A 25,652-nucleotide genomic window follows, 5' to 3' on the forward strand; every position below is an offset into this window, starting at 1 on the left:
GAAAAAAAAGCCAGATTTGAAAAAGAATTAGACATTATGGCCAAGAAAGATTTATCCCAGGAATGCAAGGCTGGTTCAATATCTAAAACTGCAATCAATGTCACATACTTTCTTTTCAGACGCTTCTGTGGCATGTGAAAGTTCCCGGGCCAAGGAGCAAACCCATACCACAGCTGTAACCAGAGCCACAGCGGTGACACCACCAGATCCTTAACTTGCTGAGCCACCAGGAAACCCACGTAATACATACATTAACAGAATAATTAGAACACCACACGCAATCATGCTGACAGTCACAGACACAAAAAGCATCTGCCGGACTCCAACATCCCTTCCTGATGAAAACACTCCTCAAAGCAAATGGAGGGGGACTTCCTCAACCTGAGAAATAAAACCCCCACTGCCCACATCGTACATATTCGGTGATGAAAGACTGGGTGCTTTTCTCCTAAGAGCAGAAACTAGACAAAGATATTTGCTCTGCCACTTCTGTTCAACCTTGTGCTGGAGGTGCTGCCAGGAAATTGGGCGAGGAGAAAAGGAAGAGGTGCAAATATCTATTCACAGATGTCATATCCTATATAGAAAATCCTAAGGAACCCTCAAAAACAAACAAACAAACAAAAACTAATAAGGTTGCAGGAAACAACCCATCCTTATTATCATCCAGATCAATAAACCCCCCGGAGTTGCCCTCTACCTCCTCCTTCTTCTGCTCTTCACACACCCCCTCCCCATTCCTTTCCTTGTCCTTCCTACCGCCAAGTCTTCATCCAGGAGCCAGAGTGACCCCTCTAAAGGGGTCCTTTCTCCTGGCGCTCAAAGTCCCTCCTTGGCTTTCTGTCTCACTCAGACTGGGTCACGGTTCTCACTGTGCAGGATCTGCCCCCACCCCACCCACGGCCCTTTCCTACCAGCGTCTCTGGATCCTGGGTTCTGGGTTCAGTGCCTCATTTCTTCCAGCACCACTGACTCAGGGTCTCTACGGGGCTGTACCCCTGCCCAGAACCCAGCTGCCCCAGCTAAGTCCTGCCTGCCCCTCACTTCCTGTGGGTCTTTGCACAAATGTCCTGCTGCATTTTCCTTGCCCGCCTGCCCCCACACCCACCCGCCTAGCTTTCCATGGCAGGGATTTGTGGTCTGCTCTCTGCTGTGAGCCAGAGTGAGGCCATGCCTGCACAGGAGTGTTCGTGGATGACTGGCTGTGGCCCCCGGACTGGTATCACTTGATAACCTGGGGCTTCCCTCCGGCTTCAGATGCTGGGTGAAGCGGAGGCTGGGAGCCGTTGTGGCCTTCACTCTCAGGGCACCCGACTCACAGGACACTGTTTCTTCTTGCTGTCCTCCAGGCTTGGGGTTCTTGCACCCTGGTGTTTTGTACAGTAGCCAGTAGCCCTTCCTTAGTTCAGCTGTGGGGTCCTCCGATAACCATCACTTACACAGACGGTTTCATGGTGTTATTATAATTATTAGCCCAAGGGAACGCCCATCCTGGCTCAGTGGAAACGAATCCCACTAGTATCCATGAGGACACAGGTTTGCTCCCTGGCCCCGCTCAGTCAGTTAAGGATCTGGCACTCCAGTGAGCTGTGGTGTAGGTTGCAGATGCCACTGCGATCTGGGGTTGTTGTGGCTGAGGCGCAGGCCCGTGGCTGCACCTCCAATTAGACCCCCAGCCTGGGAACTTCCATATGCTGCCGGTGCGGCCCAAAAAAGACATATATATATGTGTGTGTGTGCATATATATGTATAAATTAGCCCAATACAGGCCCTCTGACGCCCACTTTGCCGGGACGAAGCCAGCCCCCTTTGGGATGTCCCTATGGCTGCCCTCGGGGTAAGAACACCGCAGTTGGTCTCAGGGGTCCAGACGCCCACCTTCCCTGGACGGTGCCCCGGAAGCCATGGCTAGTGCCCAACGGGGGCGCTCCCAGGGACAGGTGCTGCTGGCAGGCCCTACGCGCTGCGGGGGCGGGGGTTTCCCTGGCTGTCAGTGCTGCGGGGGACGAGGTGGGGAAGGGGTATTCTAGAGGCTGCTTGCAGGGTGGGGTCCCCGGGCTCCCGCCCCGCTACGGCAGGAGGCGCCCTCAGGCTCCTTCAGTTGGGTAGGGGGGTCTCTAGGCCCGAGGGCCGCTATGAGGGGAGGCGTCCCAGGGCGCTGCGCTCCTGGAGGGAACCCGTCCCCGCCCCCCGGGCTGCTTCTGGGGCGCGGAGGCGCGGGCTCCGAGAGCATCCCGAGGTCGAAGTCAGCCTGCAGAGGAGCTCGGTCGGTCCGGTGGCGGCTGAGGGCCCGTGGTCCCGGCGGCCCAGTGTCAGGGAGCGGTAGGCGCGGCCCAGACAAAGAGATGCTGCGGGACCCGCCGGGGCCTGTCCACCCGCGCCGCCCGCGCCGCGCGCGACCACGCGCCCGCGCCAAGGGGCGGGGCCTCGGGCGGCGCCCACTGCGCCTGCGGAAGGGGGCGGGGCGAGCCCGGTCGGCCTCCACTGCGCCTGCGGAAAGGGGCGGGGCGGGCGCGGGCCGGCGGCCGCTCCCACTGCGCCTGCGCCGGCCTCGGCGGTGCGCGCGCTCCCGCCGGTTGGCCGCCTCCTCAGCCTCCGCCGCCGCCCCCGGGTCCGCGCACGCGCCCCCCGCCCCGGCCCGCGGCCCCGGCCCGCGCCCCCCGGCTCGCCGCCCCCCGGCCCCGCGGGCCCCGGCTCGGCCGCGCAGCATGCAGCAGCAGCACCCGCGGCGGCGGCGACGGCGGCGGCTCTGAGGTGAGGCCGGGCGGCGGCGGCGGCGGCGGCGGCGCGGGCGCGGGCGGCGGGGGGCGCGGGCGGTCGGTGCCGGGCGGCCGGGCGTGGGTCCCGGGCGCGGCGAGGGTGCGGCGCCTTTGTTGCGGCGGCCCCGGCGCCGCCCGCGCTGCAGCAGCGGCCCTTTTGTGTGCAGATGGTGGACGCGGGCGGCTGCCCGGCCGGGGAGGGCTGGAGGAGGATGGAGGCCGCGCCCGACGGCGCCGTGGACATCGTGCCGCTGGACCGCTACGACCCGGCGCGGGCCAAGATCGCCGCCAACCTGCAGTGGATCTGCGCCAAGGCCTACGGCATAGGTGGGCCGGGGGCGCGAGGGAGGGGCGGCGGGCGCCGCGGGCCTTTGTGCGGTGGCGGCCGGCGCGGGGGCGCGGGGGCGGCGGGGGCCGGCGCCTCCCGCTGCTCGCGGGCGGAACCCCTCGCGCTCGGGCGGGGGGCGCGGGCGGCGGGGGCGGGAACCCTGGGTCCCAGCCGCTCCCGAGCCTTGGGGACGTCAGGTGTGGAACGGCCTGGCGAGGAGGGGCCTGGCCGTGGAAGGCGGCGTGGGAAGCGCTCCCCCCGGTGAATCCCCGCGGCGCCGAGTCCAGCTTGGGCGGCCTAACGTGCTTAGGGGATTAGGGCGCTCCTGTTTCCAGCTCTGGGCGCGTTGCAGACGCAGCGGTTCTCCTGGTTGCTGGGCTCCGACGGCTTCCTCGTGTGAATTTCAGGGGCTTTGTTCCAGGGTTAGCGCTCAGACTTAGTGCTGTGCAACCTTCTCTGAATTTGAAACGTGAAAAAAAAGACCGTCCAGGGGACGACATTCCTGAGTCTAGAGCCGGACCGAGGTGGAGGGAGAAGCCTTTCAGGAAGGCCTGTGGTTGGTCAGTTTGGGAAACTTGCTGAGCAGGTGTCGCCCTGGGACAGGCCCTGGCCGGTCGGGGTGGCCCGGGCGGGGGACGGCCTCCGCCGTGAGCACCCAGGGGCCCCGCGGGCCTCAGGGCCGAGGCCCGCGTCTCGGTGAAGGTGGGCTTTAGAGGCGCGAGGAGAGCGTGTCCCCCGCGCTTTGGGAGGTTCCAGCGGTGCAGCTCTGTTTTGTTCTCCCACGGAGCTTTATTCAGTGTCCACATATGTGATAGCGAAACGCTGCTTTGGGGACCACACGGAAGGGCCGAAAAGCGCGTACCAAGTTTGAGAGGCTCTGGGTGTGCAGCGGGCAGTGTCCTACGCGGCCGGGCCGGCGGGGCCGGCCGGGCTGGCGGGGCAGCGAGCGGCGGTCCCCTGGCCGCCCCTTCCCTCGAGTCTCGCGTGGGCTGTCGTTGGCTTTTCTGTCCGTCTTGCCGCCCTCGTTGACATCAGTAGACTGTATGGTTTCGAGGTTCGTGTTTTGCACCCGTCCTAGCGCCCGCTTCATTCCGCTCGGTTCTTGCGCTCTCCCGACCGCCGCCTGGTCCCCACCTGCTTTTGCCCTGCTGTGTCGTATTTCCCAGGAAGCCTGACCCCTGCGCGCGCGCGCCGCCTCCCGTCCGCCGCTCTTCGGGGCTGTGCGCTCTTGGGCATGGCTCTTGGGGCGCATGTGCAGCGTTCACTCCTGTGTGTGTGTGTCTTTTAAGATTTTGCACATGGAGGAGGCCAAGGTTCTGGTAATGAAGGCCTTGTAGACACAGATACTCTGAAAAAGCTCTCTCCTTGTTTGCGCTCGTTTCTTAGGCTTAGTGGATGCGTTTCCGTCCTGTCGCATGTCGCTCTGTCGTTCTGCGTGGGGTGTGCCAGCTCTCTGGCAATAAACATGCATCTCTCGGTGTCACTGTCGGATTAGCCGAGTTTTATTTCCAAATTGCTCTTGAATACTTGCTGACTCTGGAGATAATTAACTCAGAATCTGATATGAAAATTGGCTTTAAAGCCTGGGAATGACGAAAGGTGGGTATTTATAGAGCCGAGCGGGAACAGGGGCTGAGGGAGACTGGAGGCCCGCTGAGGTCCTCCGCCTGGGCTGCGTCTGACCCGTTGGCTGTGGTGTGCTCGTCAGACACTGATTGCAGGACGTCTGCTTCCCAGTCACTTTTGCAAAATGAGACTGCTTTTCTGTTCCATACCTTGCTTAAGGAAGGGAAGCAGATGTGTGTGTGTGTGAGGCTGCTCTTTAAGTTTACAAATTCGGGTGATTCCGATTCTGCTGACCAAGAAGACTGGCCTCGGCTCCACTGAAGTGATGTCATCAATTTCACCGGCACGTGGGCGCGTGGGAGCAGCGGCAGCTCCGGCGGGAGGTTCTTTTCTCGGCCCCTGGCTGGAGGTCCTGGCTTCCGGGAGGCGGGTGGGGGACGGGAGGGCAGTGTAGCCCTTGCCTCCCCACACTCTTCCTGGTCCCGGGGCCTGTTCCTGTCGTCTTTTGGACGTCTCCGTGCGCCTCCGCTGAGCTTTGAGTGGGGAGGCGTCATCCTTTCAGTCAGCGTGCTTGTTAATTGTTAATTAATTATTTACAACCATGTAAATCAGCTCTTGGGGGTGATGGCGAAAGTTGCTGAAATCTGGGCGTGTCAACGCACTTGTTCGCTAAGTGGCTCAATGGAACCCAACCGCCTTTTCTTCGTGTAGGAATTGAAAGCGCGCAGACACTCTAGGCGGCCAGGTGCTCTGAGGCTGCGTTGTTTTGCCTTTGCCTTTTGGGAGTCTTGGGGTCCCTGGGGTCGCCGCCTGAACCTTGTAGTGAGGGGGGGGCCCAGGAGGGCTCCCCCTTGGCCAGGCCTTGAGGTGGCATGTGGTTGTGCCGAAACGCTTCCTCCGGGTTTCTTCATCTCTGCTGCCACAGCCAAGAACTGTGGGCCGGCCTGTGCTCTTATTTTTAGATTCTTCTCCTCCTCTTTGGGGGTAACTCTTGTTTCATTGACAGTGTTTTAATTATTCCTTTAGAAATAATATATTGGACACGCTGAAAGGTACTCGCTTCACAGGATCTAGTGTCTGTACAGGGTCGTAGAACCTGTTTAACTGGAATGTTTTCGTGATGTCCTTTTGGGTGAACATTGTAATTAATTGGTAAGTTTAAGAGGGTGACCTGAAGTTTATTTTTAGACTGGAGCGCTAGACTGGGGCTACTGCATTCCTGGCTTTTGGTTCTAGTCCATGACCTCAGGAAATTGAAAGGTGTTTAGGCCTTGGTTTCAGGGCCGCTGGGGGAGTAATAGCTTCTGTTATCTCCCAAGGAGCAGGTTGGAGAAGTAGCCCAGGAAAAGCGCTGGTGCTGCTCCGTCGCTCAGTGGTGGGGGTTCCACCCGCTGAGCAGCCCTGGAAACCCAGGTGCAACTCACTGGAGCTGAGCTGCCCTGAACCCGGCAGGCGGGACAGAGGGGCCACCGGGTCAGTCGTTCCTGGCAGCAGGCGCCACAGGGCTGTGCAGAGCCCACTGCCAGGGAGGGGCTGACACCCGTGTCCTGTCGCTCTCGTTAATTAAACTACGGCTGTGGACGCCTGTGTGGCACGCGGAGTCCGCCTGTGGCCCCTTTGGCCTGTGTGGCCGTTGGCGGGCGGCGCGTCAGGCCGCTGATTCTGGCTGATTCTGGCTGTCTCTGTGTAGGCGTCCCTGTCTGTAGGAGCAGAATCCCTTCTTTGCCACCTCCAGGGGGTCAGCGCCTTCCTTTGTTGTGCCCGAGCTTGGTTAGAATGGACAGCCTGCCCGGGACCCCTCTCCAGGCCCAGCACTGGGGGTGAAATCCGCCGTGACTCCCGTGCCTGGACCAGTGGGAGGTGTCACTGGGGAGTCCTAGTGGGAAGGCCTGCATCGGAAGCTCGTCGCCAAGGTTTTTATGCTGATTCCCCCAGGTTACTGGTGTGTGAGTTTAGATTGTATGTTTCAATAGTCGTGTGCTTAGCAAGGGATCTGGGTGCTGCTGAGTTGGGCGGTTCCAGGGCAGTGTGGACGCACCTGCTCCGTGGTCCTGGCTCCCAGGGGCTGGGTGCTGGCCGGTCTTGTAGCGCGGCCTCCCCTCTGCTTGGGCGGGCTGAGAGCCGTCCGGGGCCCGCGAGGTCCGGGGTTGTGGTCGTCCCGTCTGGGACAGAGTCGGTGCTCCGGGGCGCGTCGGATGGGTAAGAGTCGGGACGCCTTTGGCACGGGTGGGATGGGAAGATGTGCTGGGCGGTTCTGTCCCGGTGGCCAAGGGTGGTGCCGTTTTATTTCCAAAGATAGGCTAGTCTGTCCACGTGCTCGTTCTTGTCCTGATGCCACAAATTAAATGCCAGCCAAAGAATGTGCGTCTGTCTCTACCTCACACGGTCCTGATCCTTTAAATCCGAGCCACCTCAGAAGGGCTGTGCTCTGCGCTGCTGTTCAGGTGGTGCACCTTTTCTTCCAGAAGCCCCACTGCTTCTTGGGCCTCCGGATGGCTCACAGGCCCTCCTGCTGTCGACTCTCTTGCTGGCCGTATCACATTCATAGTGCCAGTGTCCTTTTTATTTCCTCGTTAAACTGTTAAAAACTCAGACTGTTGTCACTTTGCATGTGGTCTGAAGGTCCCCAGGCTGGAGCCGATGTCATGTTCATTGGGCAGGACCACCCTCGGAGCGTGTTCTGCACTAAGAAGGTGCAGCGGGGAAGCTCGTGTGCTCTCATTAGTTGCTTAAAATTCCCGTGGTCTGTTGACACGTACAAAGGAGAATGAAATGCAGGGACTGGAGTTCCCCTTGTGGCCCAGCAGGTGAAGAACCTCATCGGTGTGCATGAAGATGTGGCCTCGCTCCCTGGGTTAAGGATCCGGTGTTGCTGCGAGCTGTGGTGTAGGTCGCGGTGGGGCTTGGGTTTGGTGTTGCTGTGGCTGTGGTGCAGGCCGGCAGCTGTAGCTCTGCTTTGCCCCCTAGCTTGGGAACGTCCATATGCCGCGGGTGCAGCCCTAAAAAGACAAAAAAAGAAAAGAAAAGAGATGCAGAGACTGAAAGATGGCAGCTGTGTTGAGGTAGAACGTGGGCTGTCAGGTGGGCACATGGGGACCACGGTGCCTGGGCTGCAGGGGGCAGGGGGCGCCGGCGGAGGGCCGCTGGGGGAGGCTTTGGCGGATGCTCATGTTTGGGCAGAGTGGAGGGCGTCCAGCCAGGCTGCCTGCAGAGGAAGCCGTGTCCGTGGGCACTGAGTCGATTAACCTCCTTGTGACAGAGGATTTGTGGCCTGAAATAGTAGGTGATTAGTTTGGCCATCAGAGTGGGCCAGACTGTTCGTGGCGTGCCGAGCTGGCTGGGGTTTCTCCTGGTGCGTGCCTGGGAAGGTTTTTGCGTGTGTGGGCAGGGGGTGATGTGAGCGAGAGCCTCCTGGCAGGGGGCAGTGGGTAGAGCTGCGGCCCCTGGGATTTGCGGGGGCTCGTCCTGGCCCCCTCGGGCTGCCAGGGCAAGAGCCCCTGGACGCGGTGCTCAGGAGCGTCAGGCGTTCATGTCTCACAGTTCTGGAGGCTGGCCGATCAGGACGAGGGGGCTGGGAGGTTCGGGGTCTGGCGAGAGCTGCTTCCTGACTTGAGCGGGAGCGTCCTTGCGGGGCTCGCATCCCACTCACGAGGGCTGCACCCTCAGCCCCCACTGCCTGCCAAAGCCCCGTCTCCTGATGCCTTCACCCGGGGCTTCGTCTCAGTATGCCTGGGGGGCACCAAGTCCATGGCCGAGCTGAGGTCACTTGGCTTCAAGTACCAAGGCCTCGGCCAGGCTGTCCGAGTGGGAATAGGAAAGGCTGAGCCAACAGGTGTGACGAAAGCAGAGTCCTCAGCCTGGGCCGGTCGGCGCGTGGGGGTGGGAGGTGGGCCGGCACGAGGAGGTCAGCTGGGGGGCCGCCAGGAAAGGGAGCCAGAGAGACTCCCCAGAGGGGCCCTGGAATGTTCCATTCGGGAAGGTAAAGCTGCGTGTGGCTCAGGAGGGCAAGAAGCAGGTGAAGGAAAGGGAACAGAGACACCAGGACGGAGGGACGCCGCGTCCTCCCTGCTGGCGGGAGCCCAGAGGCCCGCTGGGGTGCGAGTCGGGGTGCACGTGCGTCCACTGCTGCAGGGTTGTGGGGAGGGGCGCCCGGGGGAGGGCCGGGGCGGGGCCTCGGGGTGCCCAGAGCTTGCGGTCGGGTGTGGGCGGGGGCCGTGGAAGGTTCTCAGGAGGGCAGAGCTGCGCCACATCCACACGGGGGCTCTTTGGCGAAGTCTCTGCCGGGTGGGGGGGCAGGGCCGGTGTTTGGACACGGAAGAATTTTGTTTTGAACCTTTGAGGAGACCCGCTCTGTGGAGGGTTACTTTCCAAACAATAAAACGCACACATTTCCCCCCTTTGTGGGCCGAGCTGCGGCCTGTGGAGTTCCTGGGCCAGGGATCAGACTCGCGCGGCAGTCGGGACGGAGCCGCTGCTGCCCAGCGCTGGATCCTCAGCCCCCCAGATGCTGGAGAGCAGCCGGGTGCCGCAGGTCCCCTCGCGCGCCGCGGGGACGCCTAAATAAATGCACTCGCTTTTGAGGGCATCGTCCGGGAGCGCCCGTCGGGGCGCAGCAGAAGCAAATCCGACTGGGATCCGTGAGGATGCGGCGTCCAGCCTGGCCTGGCTCGGTGGGGGAGCGCCCGTGTTGCGGCGGTGCAGGCCCAGACTTGGAGCCGATCGCTCGTTGCCGTGGCTGTGGTGTAGCTGCAGCTCCCATCCACCCCTGGCCTGTGTTAAGCCGATGGAAACGCCCCCGAGGACAGGACCGCAGGGACGGCAAGACACGGTCATCACCTCCAGGGGTTCCCTTGAGCCCCCCCCCCCCGCCCCCGGCTTCCAGCTTCTGATGTGCCCGTGGCTGCAGAGCAGGTTGGTCTTCGTAGCGAGTCGTGTGCCTCTGACGCCCACGGCAGAGTCGTTGGCTGTGGCTGCTCTGGGGACTCCTCCGCGTGTGCGGCTCTCTCGTGGGCGCTGGCGGTCGTTGTCATGGTTGGGTACCTCCATTTTCGTCCCTCGCTCACTGGTGGGTGACACTTGGTTGGCTTCCCGTTTCGGCTGCTGTGGCCGGAGTCCCGATGGCTGCCCGGGGAGGCTCCTGCCGTCTCACCGCTGTGGCTCTAGCTGCTGCTCGGCAGCGTGGGTTCGACCCCGGCCCAGGAATTCCCACGTACTGCCTGTGTGGCAAAAAAGGGAAAAAAATGCCAAAACAACCCCATACCAAACGCCCAGGAGAGAACTAGTTTTGTCTGCTGTGGAGAAAGCTGTGAGTGTTCAGGTCTTCGTGTGGACATAGGTTCGCACTGGTCTCGCTAGACGCCTGGGCGCCGAGGTCCTGGGTCACCCGAGTGTTTAACTCCTCCGCTGCTTTTCAAAGCGCCTGTGTCGTTTTTTATTTTCAGCAGCGAGTGTGAGAGCTCCGGTTGCCCGGTAACCTTGCCAACACGGGGCACTGTCGGTCTTTTTAACAGTAGCCCTTCAAGTGCCAGGGTGGGGACACCTCCCTGTGGTTGTGGCAAGTGCGTTTCCCTGGTGACCAATAACGGTGAGCGTTTCTCAAACCTGTGCTTACGGGCCAGCTGAATCTCTTTTTGCAAAGTGTCTTTTTAGATTTTTGGCCGACTGAAAAAATGACACTTTTATTTTGAGCTAATCGGGTGCTGACGTGCAGTTGATCGTAGGGTCTTGGGCACCTGCAGCACGTTTCCCCCGAGGTAACTTCTTGCAAAACCTCGATGCATCACAGAGGGAGTATTGACGGTGTTTGATTAGATACAGCGCCTCCCACCCCGCAGGACCTCGTCCCTCCCCGAGCCTTTTATAGCTGCACCTGCCGCCCTTCCGTTTGCTTTGGGCTTATTTTGCCCTGCTTCTGGTTTCTTGTTTTTTCTTTCTTTCTTTTTTCTTTTCTTTTTTTAGGGCCACACCCACAGCATATGGAAGTTCCCAGGCTAGGGGTAGAATGGGAGCTGCAGCTGCCGGCCTACACCACAGCCACACGGCAACACGTGATCCAAGCCGTGTCTGCGACCCACACCACAGCTCACGGCAATGCCAGATCCTTAGCTCACTGAGCGAGGCCGGGGATCGAACCCGAGACGCCATGGATTACCGCTGAGCCACAGCAGGAACTCCTCCTTCTGGTTTCTTGAGCGTGGGGCTTAGATTCTTAGTTTGAGGTCTGTCCTCTTTTCCAGTGCTCTGAGTTTTCTCTGTGGTGCTGCCATGTGTTGATATGTTGTATTTTCATTCTGTTCTCTGTATTGTTCTTTTGTATTTTTTGGTATTTTTTTTTCCTTTGATACTTTGCATTTGATTCATGAATGATGTAGAGGTGTAATTTCCAATTGCTGAGATTTTGCTGTTTTGGATTTCTGTTGTTAGTCTGATTCCGTTATGGCAAGAGAACATGCTCTGATTTCTGTTCTTTTAAAGTTGTTTGGGTTTGTTTTACGGCCCAGGACAAGGTCCGTTTTGGTGACTGTTCTGTGGGTGTTTGAAGACCTGCGTTTTCTGTAGTTGGGTGGCGTGCTTTACGTGGCAGTTAGATGCTTTTTATTGGTCGTGTGGTTCAGAAGGCTCTCCTCGTTGATTTTATCCCTTGTCAGTCCCTGATGGGGGATGTTTGAGGCTCTGTACTTGCAGTGCCTATTTCCGTCTTAGCTCTCTCTTTCTTTCTTAAGTGAGTTCTGAGGCGCTGTAGTTTGGTGCACACACATTTAGGATTGCAAGTCTTCTTGGCGGATGACTCGTTTACTCGCCCTGTCTCCAGTAATTCTCGTTCTCCTTTATCAGATATTAATGCAGCTGGTCTGAGGCTTTGGAGGCTTTTTTCCACCGTATTTGTCTGGGTAGCCTTTTTATGCCTTTACTTTCAACCTACCTGCATCGTTGAATTCGAGGTAAGTTTCTGGTAAACACCGTATAGTCGTGTCGTGCTTTTTAAAGCCACTCTGCCAATCTCTGTCTTTTCCTTGGTGTCTTTAGCATATTAATGGTTAATATAATTACTGCTCCGTGACTGCGTATGTCTGCCTTTTCTTCGGCTGCTCCACCGCATGTGGAGTTCTTGGGCCAGGGATCCGATTGGAGCCGCTGCCCCAGCAGTGCCGGAGCCTTCAGCCCACCGTACTGGGCCAGGGGTCAAACCTGCGTCCTGGTGTTGCAGACACCACGGATCCTGTAAGTGCCACAGAGGACTCCAAGCCTGACGTTTTATTATTTATTTTCTGTTCGTTTTCTGTTTCTTGTTTTGTGTGGGTTTTTTGGGGGGCCTTCTTGTGGATTACTTGGCTGTTTTTTATGATTCCATCTTGATTTATTTGCATCGTCTTGGGGTATGTCTCTTTCTATAGTTTTCTTAGTGGTGCTCTGCGTATTACAGTACACTTGTGACTGACAGCAGTGGACAGGTATTGTTCTACCATTTTGAGGGTGATATGGGAACCTTTTTTCCATTAGGTTCCTCTGCTCCCCCTGCTTTTAAATATCACCATTGCCTTGAGCACCTGAAAGTGTTGCAGTTTTTCTTTTTTTGGCTGTGTTTGTGGCATGCAGAAGTTCCCGGGCCAGGGATTGAAGCAGCACTACAGCAGTAACCAGAGCCACAGCAGGGACAGCATGAGATCCTTAACCAGCTGAGCCGCCATGGAACTCCCATGTTGTAGATTTTGCCATCAGATATAATTGAGAAAATTCTTGAGGAAAAGGATAACCTATTTATATGTAGAACCCATTTCTGTATATTTTTCTTCCTGATTCTCTGGATTTTTTTGGTTGGTTTGTTTGTTTGGCTTTTGTCTTTTTAGGGCCGCACCTGCAGCATATGGAGGTTCCCAGGCTAGGGGTCCAGTCAGCGCTGCAGCTGGCAACCTGTGCCACAGCCACAGCCACATCAACGTGGGATCCACGCCATGTCTGTGACCTACACCACAGCTCACGGCAGTGCCGGATCAGCCCACTGAGCGAGGCCAGGGATTGAACCCTTATCCTCAGGGATACTAGTCGGGTTCGTTAACAGCTGAGCCATGATGGGAACTCCTCTGATTCTCTGTTTTTTTAAAAATCATTTTCTTTCTGTTTGGAGAATTTCTTTTAGACATTGTTTTAAGGTTTGCTAGAGACTTTTTTTTTTTAAGTTTTCCTTTGTCTGAGGATGTCTTTATTTCTTCTTTATTCCTTAAGGATAATTTCACCAGATATGGAGTCAATTGACAGTTGTTGCCTCAAGCACTTGAAAAACGTGCATCGCTTACTTCTGTCCTCCACGGCTTCGAGGAGAAACCTGCTGTCACTTGAATCGGTGTTCCTTTATCCATAATGTGTTATTCTTTCTCTCGGGTTGCTCCAGAATATTTTCCTTGTCTTCAGTTTTCCGAAGTCTGATTATGATGTGTCTTGGTGTGGATTTCTTTGGGTTTGTTCTATATGGGGTTCACTCAGTTTTGTGAAATCTCTGGGCTGGTGTCTTTCTCCGTATTAGGAATAGTTTTCAGCCATTGTTTGCTTAAATACTGTTTCAGCCCTACTCACTTTCTTTCTTGGGACTCCAGAGATACACACGGTGGATCTTTTTTGTTCCTGGACATGTCCCGGAGGCTCTGTTCATTTTATGACTTTGAGTATGTTTTCTCTGCTGTTCACATCGGGTAAATTCTGCGTCTTACTCCTCAAGTTCACTGATTCGATTCTCTGTCCTCTCCACGTCAACTTACTTTGGCCACACCTGTGGCATGCAGATGTTCCCAGCCAGAGATGGCCCCCATGCCACAGCAGCAACCTGAGGCATAGCAGTGACGACACTGGACCCTTAACCCTCTGGGCCACCGAGGAATTCCGCCACTTTAACTATGGAGACTAGTGAGTTTTAAAATTTGTTATTCTGTTTAATCAGATTTTGTTATTGTTTTTTCATTTTTAGGGCTCCTTTTGTGGCATATAGAGGTTCCCAGGCTAGGGGTCGAATCGAAGCTACAGCTCCCAGCCTACGCCGCAGCCATAACAACACCACATCCGAGCCCACCTGTGATCTGCCCCAGAGCTCATGGCAACGCTGGATCATTTAGCCCACTGACTAGGGCCAGGGATTGAACCTGCGTCCTCATGAATACTAGTTGGACTCATTACCACTGAGCCACAACAGGAACTTCCAGTTTATCAGTTTTTATACTTTGTTCTTTTTATAACTTATTTGCTGTTTTTTTTTCAGTTTTCATTTGTTTTGTAATTGTTGTAGATTCATATTTCGGACGTTGTCTAAAGGCCTTTGTTGGATAATCCAGCATCTGACTCATCTTGGTGTTGGTGTCAGTTGATTCTCTCCTCATTAAAGGCTTATTTTCTTGGTTCTGGGTGTGATAGGTGACTTTCTTATTGTTTGCTGGTCATTTGGCTGTCATGCTAGGAGACTCTGGGTGCTCCTGAGGTTTTTTGTGGAGTAGGCAGACTCCCGCTCCTCTCCTGCCCACGTGTGGACATGGTTCCAGTGGCAGCCTAATGTTCACCGTCCTTGTGAGGCACCTTGTTGTGATGGTGGGTCTGGTGCCCCCGCTGCGCCTGCTGGTGCTGCTTTAGGAGGGGATTGCCCGGTGCTTCTGGGTGGGTGGGAGGCTGTTCTCTGCTGCAGGACACGGAGCGTCCAGGCTGGGTGCTCGTTATGGTGGGGTCCTGGTCCGACCGCTGGACTCCCCTGGTGCAGAGTGATGAGAGGGTATTCCAGGGCTGAGGGGGAAGGATGGAGCTTCCAGGCTGGGTGCCTTGCTGAGGCAAGTGTCCAGGCTGCTGCTTAGTGGGGCGTCCTGTTGATCCCGTGCTGGTTCTGCCAGCCTGGCCTCTGTGGCAGGTCTGGGGCAGGAACGAGCGTGTTCCACTCACCTTCTATTTCTAGGCTGAGGTCGGGAGGTACCAGGCTGGGGTCACCTTTTGGTGGGGGTCGTGCGGCCCTCTTGCTGTGCTCCTCCAGTCCTGGCGTCCCAGACCGGTGGGCCGTCCTCTTCCAGCTCTTGGAGTCCCTCTTGGTAACCCTGTAAGTTATTTCCAGGGTTTGCGCTGTGCCAGGGAGCGAGGAGTGTCTGGTCTCGGCGGCATGTGCTCCTGGCTGCTCTCAAGGTTTTCCTTTGTCTTTGGGTAGGTCAGTGTTACTGCGAGGTTCTTTGGTGTGTGGATTAACTTTTTTTGTAAACCCTGCCAGGGTTCGTCCCCGTCTGCCCCGTGTTTTCTTTCCTTTCTGCCGGGGTCTCTAGTCACCCCTGTGGCGCTCACAGGGTCTGTCATTTATCGTCTCGGCTGTGTCTTCTCTCCTCTGTGTGTGGCGTGCTGCTGAGCAGCCCTGGGTATAAATCCAGTGGCTGCACTTTCCTTGGTGTAATTCTTACTCGGTTCTTTTTCTGCTCTGCCGAGCGCTCTCTCTCTAACAGTCTCCATGTTTCTACCAAATTTAGGAGTCTTGTCTCCTCTCCTGCCACCGTTCGAGGCACAGGCATTGAGGGTCTGCCGGATGCCTCCCGTTGGCGTCCTCTGGCCCTGGGCTTTTCGTTTTATTCCGTCAGTTTTCCTCTGCTCTTTAGATGGACCGTTGCCGTTGATCTGTCTTCAAGTTCACTGACTCTTTCCTCTGCCGTTCTCTTCACCTCTTTTTGTTTTTTGTTTGTCCTTTTTTGGCCGCACCACGTCGTACGGAGTTCCCAGGCCAGGGATCAGATCTGAGCCGCGCTGGTGACCCGTGTGGCAACACTGGATCCTTTAACCCACTGTGCTGGGCTGGGGACCGAACCGGCATCGTCCTGGTGCTGTAGAGACGCTGCCACTCCTGTTGTGCCACAGAAGAAACTTCCATTTTTGCTTCTTAAAAATTAAATTTAATTATTTATTTGCTTTTGCACTTTTCAAAGGTTGCTTTCCACGTGCGGTTATTACAGGCCGTTGGCTCTGTTCCCCGGGGTGTGCAGCACATCCTTGAGGCTGTCTTGCACCCAGTTGTTTGTACCCCCAGTCCCCCCCACCCCCTGCCGCCCCGCTGGTAGTCACTGGTTTGTTCTCTGCATCTGTGAGCCCACTGCTGTTTTGTTCATCTTTTGAATCTGTTGTTGAATTTCTCGTTGACAAGTATTTTGCGTTTCTGAAAGGCGGTTTTTTGAAGTAGGTTTTGCTGGTCTGTCAGTGTCTCTCTGTCCACTGTGTCGGGAGGGCCCCGCAGCGCCGTGCTGTGAGAGCTGCGGTCTGGGTCCCTCAGGCCTGGCTGCTGTTGACGCTCCTTCCCCCCGAGAATGGGTCGTGTTTCTTGTCTTTGTATGTTGAGTGATTATGGATTGTGTCCCGGACATTTTGAATGTCGTGTTGTGAGGCTGTCTTCTGGGTGCTGCTACCGTCTTTGGGATGATGTTGGAATTTTTTCGGTGGCTTGTTTGGCAGCTGGGTGGCCGTAAACGTCGTCAGGCTCAGACCAGAGTCTGGTTTGCCGTCTGTGGGCGGTGGTTTCAGTTCTGTCCCCTGGACCCGCCCGCGTACTCACGCCCCGCGGCTGTGCAGGTTCACGTGGGAGCCTGAGGTCCTCTCCCGGCTCTCTCTGGTCTGGGACTCTTTCTACGCCTTCTGGCTCCAAGGGACCCTCCTCCTTGCCCTCTGGCTTTGTACTTCAGCTGCCCACTCTGTCACCATGCGGTTCTGCACTGCCAGGGCCACCGCTGGGGCAGCCCGCTGAGGGGAGGGGGGAGAACAGCAGGCACCCCTCACGCCCCCCAGGCCAGTTCTGTGGGTTCTCTTAGTGCTCTGGCTGCCTGTGCTGTGACTGCAGTTCGGGGAGCAGGAGGCTGGGACAGGGATCAGGGACCCCCCCCCCCCGACTCTCCGGCTTGCAGGGCTCCCTTCCAGTCCTCTGTCACGGCTCTGGCAGAGCCAGGAGAGGAGAGGGGCTCTGCCCCGTGCCCTCGCCCGCTCTGGTTTGCCTTCAGAACCCCAGGGGTCCAGAGTGTTAGCTGTGGTCCGTGGCAGCAGCTGACCCAGGCTGTCGTCACCTTGGTGGCAGCGCGGTGGGGCCTGCTTCTGTCGCTGCTTGTCTGCTGGCTTTGGTGCCAATGCCTGGTCTTTCTGCTTTCCTGCTTCTGCTCATCCACGCTGCGTGTTTAAGGCATTTGACCATCGTAGGCGTCACGCTTGGGCTGTTTCCTTCCTCCAGGAGGAGGCTACGTTTGCTTCCTGACCCCACGGGCCCTGACCCTTTGCTCCAGGGCACGGGTTGGGGTTCTTCAGAGCTGGGCCGGAGGCCGTCAAGGGCTGCCCCCCTTGAGGGTCCCTCTTTTTAGGGTGCTGCCTTTGAGGGTCCCAGCCCGGAGTATGTGGGGGGCTACTGGGGTCCCTGCTCCCTCGTCAGGTCCCGGAGTCCACATCCTGTCCCTGAACCTGGACGTGGGCAGCGTCCCCTCGTTCCTGGCTCCCCGGAGCGGCCGGTGACCCTGCCCTCTGGTGACCCCACCCCGGCGGGTCCGTTACGTCTGTGCCGCCTTGGACTTGTCACGCTAGACGAACGGTCTGGCTTCGGGCTCCACCTTGCCGGGAGACGCTCCGTGTGTTTGGTCGCCTTTCGATCGGCGGCCCTGCGGGGTAAGGGGGTTCCGCCTGTGTCTCTTGGCACTGGGGGTGCTCCCGGGCGCCTGGGTTGGAATCCCGGCTGCTGGCCGTGGGCAGCGTTGCTCATCCGGGGAGAGGGGCTGCGGTTAGTGCCCGGCCGAGGCTTTGAGGTGTGAGCCGAGCGGGTCCTGCCTCAGGTGGCAGAGACCCGGGCCTCAGCGCGCACGCAGCCGTGCTCCTCAGCCTTCCCGCTGAGCGGTCCTGCCCCGCGGGGCCGCTCCCCTGCCAGGCCCTGTCCTGCCCCGGGAGGGGCTGTCCCCAGGTTGCTCTCAGGGCCTCAAGATGGAGGCGGGGGGGGGTGTTGGGGTGGCCGGTCTGCCTCCCTCCCCAGCCGGGTTCCAGGGCGTCCCCGGGTCCCGCCGCCTGCCCCTGCCCGGCCAGCGCTGCGGGTGGGGCCCCGGGAGGGGCTTTTCTGCAGCCCTCTCCTCAGCAGCAGCCGCCTCCTCTGTGTTAGGTTTTTGTTCCCTTACAGAATGTTAGCTCTTCCCTCTTGGAGCGTGGGGGGTACACCTGCGGATGTCTTTGGCAGGTTCTTTTTTTTTTTCTTCCATTTTTGGAGCTCCCAGGCCAGGCATCAGAGCCGAGCTGCAGTCGAGACCGGAGCCATAGCTGCGGCAGTGCTGGATCCTTGAGCCACTGTGCCGGGGCCAGGGAGCGAACCTGCGTCCCAGTGCTCCCGAGGCACCACCGAGTCCACTGAGCCGCAGCAGGAGCCCCTTTGCCGGGCTCTTTCGGCCTCTGGGTCGCTGTGGGTTGGGGTCTGTGGCCTTCGCCCCAGCAGCAGTAGGCTTCCTCCCTGTCTTCTTCATCGGCTGCATTTGGACTGTGTTGGACATTCTGACTCTTACATGTGAGGCTCTGGGTCCTGTTGACATCTAGAGAAGGTTGACTTTTTAAAAAGCAGGTGGTTGAGTCAGGTTGAGGTGTGGGTCCCGATGCCCCGCCTGCTGTGGGCCGTGGTTCTGGTGGGTGGATCCCTGGCACCCTCGGGAGCCCTCCCTTCTGCCCGCGCTCGTTAGCTCTCAGTGTCTGGGCCACGCTGCCCTCAGCTGGGGTCCCACGTGGGCCACTTGGGGCATCCCGGACAGTAGCCACGGGTTCAGGGTTCCTGATCCACCCCTCTTCTCTGTGATCTGCACCCCCCCTCCCGCCCCGCCAAGGACCCCCCGGCGTCGCCCTTCCTGGCTTTTGTTTTTTTTAAGTAGAGTTGGTGTGCAGTGTTCCTTTAATTTCTGCTCTACAGCAGCTTGACCCAGTCTCTCTCGCCCACACCCGTATATAGACACACATTCTGGCGTTCGTATTCTGTTCCACGTGTTCTAACCCAAGAGATTGGACACAGTTCCCTGTGTTGCAGTGGGACCTCATTGCTTAACCATCTAAATGCAATAGTTTGCAGCTACCAACCCCAAATCCCCGTCCATCCTACTCCCCCACACCCCCCCGGCAAACACAAGTCAGCTGTCCATGTTTGTAACCCGTTTCTGTTCTGTAGGTGCATCATTTGTGCCACATAGTAGATTCCACATGTAAGAGATACCTTGTGGTATTTGTCTTTCTCTTTCTGACTTTCTTCACTTCGTATGAGACTCTCTGGTTGTATCCATGTTGCTGCAATTGGCTTTATTTTGTCCTTTTTTATGGCTGAGTAGTATTCCATTTGTGTGTGTGTGTGTGTGTGTGTGTGTGTGTGTGTGTGTGTACACTGCATCATCCCTTTTTTTCCATCTTTTTAGGGCTGCATCTGCATTGTATGGAGGCTCCCAGGCTAGGGGTCTCATCAGAGCTGTAGCCGCCAGCCTCCATCACAGCCACAGCAACACAGGATCCGAGCCGCATCTGCAACCCACACCACAGGTCATGGCAACGCCAGATCCTCAACCCACGGAGCGAGGCCAGGGATCGAACCTGCGTCCTCATGGATGCGAGTCAGATTGGTCTCTGCTGAGCCACGACGGGAGCACCTCCCACATCTTCTGAATCCATTCATCTGTTGATGGACGTTTGGGTTGTTTCCTTGTCTTGGCTATTGTGACTAGAGCTGCAGGGAACATAGGGCTTCGTGTGTCTTTTTCAAGGAGCGCTTTGTCCGGATACATGCCCAGGAGTGGGGTTGCTGGGTCGTGTGGTGGGTCTGTATTTAGGTTTCTGAGGAACCTCCATGCTGTTCTCCATAGTGCTTGTACCAGTTTACAGTCCCACCAGCAGTGTGGGAGGGTGCCCTTTCTCCACACCTTGTCCAGCATTTATTTGTGGACTTGTTAGTGAGGGCCATGCTGACAGGTGTGAGGTGGGGCCTCGCTGTAGTTTGGATTTGCGCTCCTCTAATAATCCGTGACACGGAGCATTCGTTCGTGTGCCTGGGCCGTCCGTGAGTTTTCTCTGGAGAAATGTCTGTTGAGGTCTTCTGCCCGTTTTTCGATGGCGCTGTGTTGTTTTGCTGGCGAGTTGTAGGAGTTGTCTGTGTCTTTTGGAGATTAGGCCCTTGTGGGGTGTATCGTTCTCAAAGATGTCTCTCATTCTATGGGTGGTCTTTTTGTTTTTTACGGTTGCCTTTGCTGTGCTGGCTTTTTGACCAGAAGCCAAGCCTGCGTATCCCTGCAGCTGAGCTGCCTCAGCAAAGGGGGACAGAGAGCCTGTGGCGCCCACCCACCCTGACACTGTCACGATGCGGTTTTGTTACTGGTGCTCATTTGGTGTGTGGGGGGGCGGTGGGCTCTGCCCGGGGGGGCCAGCTGGCAGCTGTTCTCTCTCTGCCCTGGCGTCTCTGGCCTAGAGGTGGGTGTGGGTAGGGTCCAGAAGTAGGAGGGCTGGGAGCTGCGTCCTCCTTCACTCTCTCTCTCTCTTTTTTTTTTTTTTGGTCTTTTTGCTATTTCCTGGGCTGCTCCCACGGCACATGGAGGTACCCAGGCTAGGGGTCCAATCGGAGCTGTAGCCGCCAGCCTACACCAGAGCCACAGCCACGCGGGATCCGAGCCGTGTCTGCGACCTACACCACAGCTCACGGCAACGCCGGATCCTTAACCCACGGAGCGAGGGCAGGAACCGAACCCGCAACCACATCGTGACAGTGGCAGAGTGGGTGGGCGCCACAGGCTCTCTGTCCTCCTTTGCTGAGGCAGTTCAGCTGCAGGGATACGCAGGATTTTTATTTTTTCCATCATAGCTGGTTTGCGGCGTTCTGTCAATTTTCTCCTGTGCAGCAAGGTGACCCAGTCACACATACATGTATACATTCTTTTTTCTCACACTATCCTGCTCTGTCATAAGTGACTAGATACAGTCCCCAGTGCTACACAGCAGGATCTCATTGCTTATCCACTCCAAAGGCAATAGTCTGCATCTATTAACCCCACATTCCCAGTCCATCCCACTCCTCCTCCTTCCCCTTGGCACCATAAGTCTGTCCTCCGAATCCATGAGTGTCTTTTCTGTGGAAAGGTCCATTTGTGCCATCTATTAGATTCCAGACATGAGTGATGTCATATGGGATTTGTCTTTCTCTTTCTGACTCAATTCACTCAGGATGAGAGTCTCTAGTTCCATCCATGTTGCTGCAGGTGGCATTATTTTGTCCTTTTTCACGGCAGAGTAGTATTCCATTGTGTATATATACCACTTCTTCCTCATCCAGTCGTCTGTCGAGGGACATGTGGGTTGTTTCCATGTCTTAGCTGTTGTGAATAGAGCCGCAATGAGCATGCCAGGGCATGTGTCTTTTTCAAGGAGCGCTTTGTCTGGATATATGCCCAGGAGTGGGGTTGCTGGGTCGTGTGGTGGTTCTGTATTTAGCGTTCTGAGGAACCTCCGTACTGTTCTGCATAGTTGGGTTGAACCAGTTTACAGTCCCACCAGCAGTGCAGGAGGGGTCCCTTTCTCCCCAGCCTCTCCGCTTTGGGGAGCTGCGGCCCTGGTAGGGTGGCCATGCTGACAGGTGTGGGGCGGGACCTCGGGGCAGTTTTGATGGGCGTTCTCGCCCACGCGGGGATGCTGGCCCCCTCCTCCTGCGTGGAGCCGCCGTCTTCCTCGGCGCCGTGGAGCCGCGTTCTCAGTCCGAGGCGCCGAGCCGAAGCCGGGCGCCCGCAGGCCCTTCTGGCTCGGTCTGGCGTGGGGCTGGCCCCGGGCCGTGTCCGAAGCTCTCGGGTGACGGAGGCTCATGGTCTTTGTTTTCCTCGGGCTGCGTTTGAGCCTGTCTCAGGCTTCAGGTTGGGGTGGCCCCCGCAAGGGCACGTGCCCGGGGCTCCTGGCCCATTGCTGGGTGACAGGACGGGACAGAGTGTGATGGGCGGTGGCAGGGTCAGTGCTTCCCTGACAGTCCCTCGAGCCTGTGGGTAGTAAGAATGGTCCCTGACACCAGCGTGCGTTTCACGGGGCACCAGGCCCTGCTCTTCGTCTTGACTTTGATTCCGTCCTCGCCCAGCCCAGCCCCAGGCGATGGGCATCCTTGGTGTCCGTCGTTGCCGCTGGAGGCTGGGGTCTGACCGGCCAGGGACGAGGGGCCCTTGGTCAAGGCCAGGCCAACGTGCTTAGCAGCGTCCTTCCTGCGCAGTCTGCACGCTGTCCTGCCTTCAGGGGACCTCGTGCTGTGACCCTCTGTGCGCCCGACCAGCTGCCGCCCTCCGCCCCTTCTGCCTTGAGCTCTGACCCGGTTTACTGCAGACTTGTCAGCGTCCGCTGCTCCTCTCGTGGCCCCGACCCGAGAGCACTGCGGCTGCTCTGGCTACTGATTCTTGGTGGATGCCAGGCAGGAGTCTGTGCAGACGCCCGTCCCCGAGCCTCTGTCCCGTCAACTCCTCAACCAGCTCACGGAGGCAGGGGCGTGGCGGGGTCGGCCGTGTGTCTGGGGGTGACGCCCCGGCAGCAGGCCTGGCGCTCCCGCTAAAGGTCTTCCACCAACAGAAGGCGCTGCGCCTGGCTGCCTCCCCGGGGCTGGTGCGCGGTGACCCTCGGGGCCCTGGCCCGACTCGTCCCGCCTCTCCTGGGCCCCACCCCCGCTGCTTTCCCCCGCGTCAGCACAGATGCGCCTGGAGCTCGCGGTGGGGACGGTGCTCAGTACTGTGCGTGACCCGTGTCCCCAGCTGCTGTGCGTGGCCCGCTTGCGTCTGCCGGTGGAGGGTCGGGGTGGCCGTGGTTGGTCGCCTGCCCGTGTTCCTGGCACCCGCCCTCCGCCTGGCTCTGGCGCGTGCGCTCATGTGGTGACCTCTTCCCGCTGCAGATAACGTTCCCGAGGGCCTCCGGGACCCCTTCTACACCGACCAGTACGAGCAGGAGCACATCAAGCCCCCGGTGGTCAAGCTCCTGCTGTCCGGCGAGCTGTACTGCCGCGTCTGCAGCCTCATCCTGAGAGGGGACCAGGTGGCTGCCCTGCAGGGCCACCAGTCTGTCATCCAGGCTCTGTCCCGGAAGGGGATTTACGTGATGGAGGGTGATGACAGCCCCGTGACGGAGCCCGACCTCAGCCACGCGCCCATAAAGATGGTGAGTGGCCCGGCCGGTGGGGGGGGGGGCTGGCAGAGGGCACCGGATGAGGCTGCCACCTGTCCCCCTGCAGCACCACAGAGTCCCCCGAAGCTGCGGGACCTGATGCCGTGAGGGCCAGTGGCTGTTCTGGGGAAAGGGAGGCAGGGCTTCCTTTGGGCTTGTTTTTTTTTTTGGCCGTGCCCATGGCCCGTTGGAAGTTCTCGGGTCAGAGACTGAACCCGCACCCCAGCAGCGACCTGTGCTGCCGCAGTGTCCACGCCGAGCCTTCACCTGTTCGATTGTTTCCTGTGTTCCGTACAAGTGTTTTTGCCCCAGTACAGAAATCAGTCCAGTGTTTCTCCCCGAGCGCCCCGTCCCCCTCCTTCTCTGAAGGCTGCTCCACTGGCGCCACTCTTGCGGGCTCTTCCAGGTCCGAGCGCATCTGCGCACCAGCCCCGCCGCGGTGCTTGGGCCCAGGCTGCGCCGCGCGCTGTGGTGTTGAGCCGGCCCTTGTGGATGGCGTGTTACGGGGCGGCAGGAAGCTCCTGGGTTCGGGGGGGAGCCAGCACGACAGCCTGGCAGGGCCCCTGGCGCCTCTTCCCCCAGCGGAGCCGTAGGGACGCCGCAGACGAGGAGGCCGCCGGGCAGCGGGGCCTGAGCCGCTCGTCCGGAGGGAGGGGAGCCGCGGACGCGGAGGGCGTCTGGGCGGCGCGGGGGCTGACGGTGCTGTGCCCCCAGAGCGCCCACATGGCCATGGTGGACGCCCTCATGATGGCCTACACCGTGGAGATGATCAGCATCGAGAAGGTGGTGGCCAGCGTCGAGCGCTTCTCCACCTTCAGCGCCTCCAAGGAGCTGCCCTACGACCTGGAGGACGCCATGGTGTTCTGGGTCAACAAGGTGAGGCCCGGCCGCCTGCGGGCGCGGGGCGGGCGCGGGGCGGGCGCGGGGCCGGGGCGGTGCAGCCCGGCGCGCGGCCTTTGTGTCTTGGTCCCGCGTGCGCCGCGACAGGTCTGGTTTCCGGAGGCGTTTTGCTGCTACGAGGTGCCTTCCACGTCTGGAAGCTTCCAGTGCTCGCCTGCGCCGTCCGCCTGGCGTCCGTTTTCAGGAGCGGGTGGTCAGCGGGGCCCCTGGCCGCAGCCTCCGGTTGTCCGCAAGCTGCTCGTGTGCCAGAGGTCTCCCGTCAGGGGCTCTGCACGGCCGAGGCGCTGGACACGAGCGGCTTCTCGCCGGGTGTGTGAGCGGCAGACCCCTGCGAGGTTCCAAGAGGCGGGGTAAAGTCAGAGCCCGCGGGGTGAGCGGGAGCACGTGGCAGAGCCTGGCGGGGTCTGGCTGCCGCCCCTCGAAGGGCCTGCCTCCTCCTGGAGTCAGGACGGCCGCCCTGCTCCTTACTGGGCTTCCTGCCCGGCTGCAGGTGAGGGGAATCGGGGCCTGAGAGACGCCTGGAAACCCTCACCCTCCAGCAACCTGGATGGCCTCTCCCGCAGCGAGGCAGTGGCTTCTCCAGGCCTCCTTGTGGGACCTCCGGGTCCTGGTTTGGGCCGGGAAGCTGGCCAGTGCCCACAGGGCCGCCTCTGGGTGGCGGGCACCTCGTCTCCGCATCCTCTGGCCTCACGAAGCAGTGCCCGCAGGAAGGACCCCGCGAGAATGGGGCTGGAAAACGGTGCTCAGGAGCGGTGCGGGCTGCGTGGGAGACGGAGGCTGGGCTCCTAGACCTGAATCCAGCGTGAGCTTCCTTCCTGGGGCCAGAAGCTCCCCCGTCTCCTTTGACAGCTTTTATTGACTTCGTCCCTCTTCGCAGAGAAACGGCAGGGTCATCAGAGAAAATGTAGACGCCGTGGATGAGCAGGCCTGGCGTGACTCCATGACCTCACCACCCGCCGTGCTCTACAGCAGAGCGCGCTCGGTTCCCTTGGGGTGTATGTGCTGGGGTGTGACCCACACACGGAAAGGCACAGCCGGGGTCTCCCCAGGTCTGTGCTGGCGGCGAGGGGCGAGGGTGGCGCCCAGGCTGAGCCGCCACCTCCCCGTGGCTCTGGGTCGTTTCCTTCCCACGGGTTCCGTGTGGGCACTGGTTGTGTTGACGCTGATGTTTATTTTTCAAGGCTTTTTTTTGGCCGCCCTCATGGCACATGGAAGTTTCTGGGGAGTTCCCATGATGGCTCAGTGGTAACGAACCCAACTGGTATCCATGAAGACTCAGGTTCAATCCCCGGCCCCGCTCAGTGGGTTAAGGATCCTGCGTGGCTATGGCTGTGGTGTAGGCGGCGGCTGCAGCTCCAATTTGATCCCTGGCCTGGAACCTCCACCTGCCGCGGGTGCGGCTGTGAAAAGACAGGAAGAGCTCTTGTTGCTGTTACTTCTTCATTCCCTGGCAGAGCTGAAGTTAGAGAAGCATCTCTGTCTGGCTGCTTGTCTTCCTCTGGGCCGAGCTGCCTGTTCTCTTGGGCTGCTCCTTTGCGTGGGCGCCTCGGCCGTTGCTTTTCCCCACTGCCCGGGAGCTCACGTGTTCAGGCTGCACCCAGTTGCTGTGGGTGTCTCTGCGCCTCCCCGGGGGTCGTGGCCTGTTCGCCTGAGGACTCGGCTGCTGGGCCGGCAGCCCTGCTTTGTCTCCTCTCCCGTGAGTTCTGGCGCTTCCGCCGTGTTTTCGAGAAACGCACCATTTCCGATTCCAGATCCTTCTCTAGCAGACGCTGCCTCCTGACTTACTCTTGGACAGATTCTGGTTACGGCTCCCGGGCGGCCCCCTGGTCCCCACTTCTCTGCGTGGTTGAGAGGCCTGCCTTGGCCAGGTCCGCGGCAGCTGGGGGCCCTTCTCGGGCGGCGCCCCCTTCTCCCAGGTCGGTTCCCGCCGCAGTTTCTCACGACCGTCCCT

At 58.8% G+C, this 25,652-nt stretch overlaps 1 protein-coding gene across 5 annotated transcripts in view; it reads left to right on the forward strand.

Moving 5' to 3' along the window:
- Positions 1-2,672: 2,672 nt before the first annotated feature.
- Positions 2,673-25,652, forward strand: part of CAMSAP1 (calmodulin regulated spectrin associated protein 1) — a 50,446-nt gene continuing 27,466 nt past the window's right edge. For all 5 annotated transcript variants that reach the window (XM_021081208.1, XM_021081209.1, XM_021081210.1 and 2 more), the window contains exons 1-4: positions 2,673-2,755; positions 2,928-3,087; positions 22,533-22,795; positions 23,516-23,677. In XM_021081208.1, the coding sequence (XP_020936867.1) occupies positions 2,928-3,087; positions 22,533-22,795; positions 23,516-23,677 (585 nt within the window). In that variant the 5' untranslated portion in view covers positions 2,673-2,755. The remainder of the gene's footprint in view (positions 2,756-2,927; positions 3,088-22,532; positions 22,796-23,515; positions 23,678-25,652) is intronic.

Source organism: Sus scrofa, unplaced genomic scaffold (assembly GCF_000003025.6).
Source record: "Sus scrofa isolate TJ Tabasco breed Duroc unplaced genomic scaffold, Sscrofa11.1 Contig1206, whole genome shotgun sequence".
Taxonomy (NCBI): Eukaryota; Metazoa; Chordata; class Mammalia; order Artiodactyla; family Suidae; genus Sus; species Sus scrofa.